Source organism: Penaeus monodon, chromosome 29, assembly GCF_015228065.2.
Source record: "Penaeus monodon isolate SGIC_2016 chromosome 29, NSTDA_Pmon_1, whole genome shotgun sequence".
In the NCBI taxonomy this organism is placed as follows: Eukaryota; Metazoa; Arthropoda; class Malacostraca; order Decapoda; family Penaeidae; genus Penaeus; species Penaeus monodon.
The window spans coordinates 33828669-33829302 of record NC_051414.1 but is presented as its reverse complement, the minus strand read 5'-3'; the positions used below and the strand labels follow the sequence as shown (position 1 = coordinate 33829302).

The window sequence follows — 634 nt, the reverse complement described above, 5'->3', positions numbered from 1 at the left end:
GAAAGTACATGCAGATCACTAGATCAAGGAGTCACTTTGGCTCTCGGGAATTTTGATGGTTCGTGGACTGGATGCCTCGGTCACACCTTTGACGTCGCCTGGACTTGAGCAGTAATCAGTATCCATAACATCAGTATTTAGGAAAAATTGTCCACACATGAGTAGCTCATAGAAGTTTTCATGATATTTCTTTTTGTAAAATTTAAGCAGGAAAGTGAATAGCTTTACAGTCACATTATTAGAATTATGATATATGAATTTAATAATGTAGGTTTTTTTTTTTCACCAACATGGTAAGTAGTACTTTAGTCCAACAGACTGATAATTTCTTAGACTCTTTTCATATATGACATTTTCAGTTTTATATGAAAATGAAGAAGCTATTTAATATAGAAATATAGTGTTTGCAGCAGCAGCCTTGCCTTTCACCAGAAAGTGACAAACTAATGTTTGTCACTTTCTGGAGTGATGAGGTAGTTGCAATTTTAGTTTTAACCTAAGTATTATATTATGGCATTCACTTTGTCTTTAAGTTAGCAAGCAACTCCAACAGACCCATTCATAAGTAAGAACAGTTTTATACATTGTCTCAGAGTTTGCACCAAATAATTAAACTGCACCAGTCAGTGAGTGA

The 634-nt window shown here is 34.4% G+C and overlaps 2 protein-coding genes across 3 annotated transcripts in view; one reads left to right on the top strand and one right to left on the bottom strand.

The window, feature by feature from the left end:
• The window catches only part of LOC119592192 (probable RNA-binding protein EIF1AD), a 4619-nt gene that overhangs the window by 1571 nt on the left and 2414 nt on the right, over positions 1–634 (top strand). The window lies entirely within an intron of this gene.
• The window catches only part of LOC119591849 (nuclear transcription factor Y subunit gamma-like), a 22890-nt gene that overhangs the window by 21811 nt on the left and 445 nt on the right, over positions 1–634 (bottom strand). Inside the window, exon 2 of the mRNA XM_037940592.1 lies at positions 36–189. Coding sequence (XP_037796520.1) covers positions 36–189 — 154 coding nt within the window. The remainder of the gene's footprint in view (positions 1–35; positions 190–634) is intronic.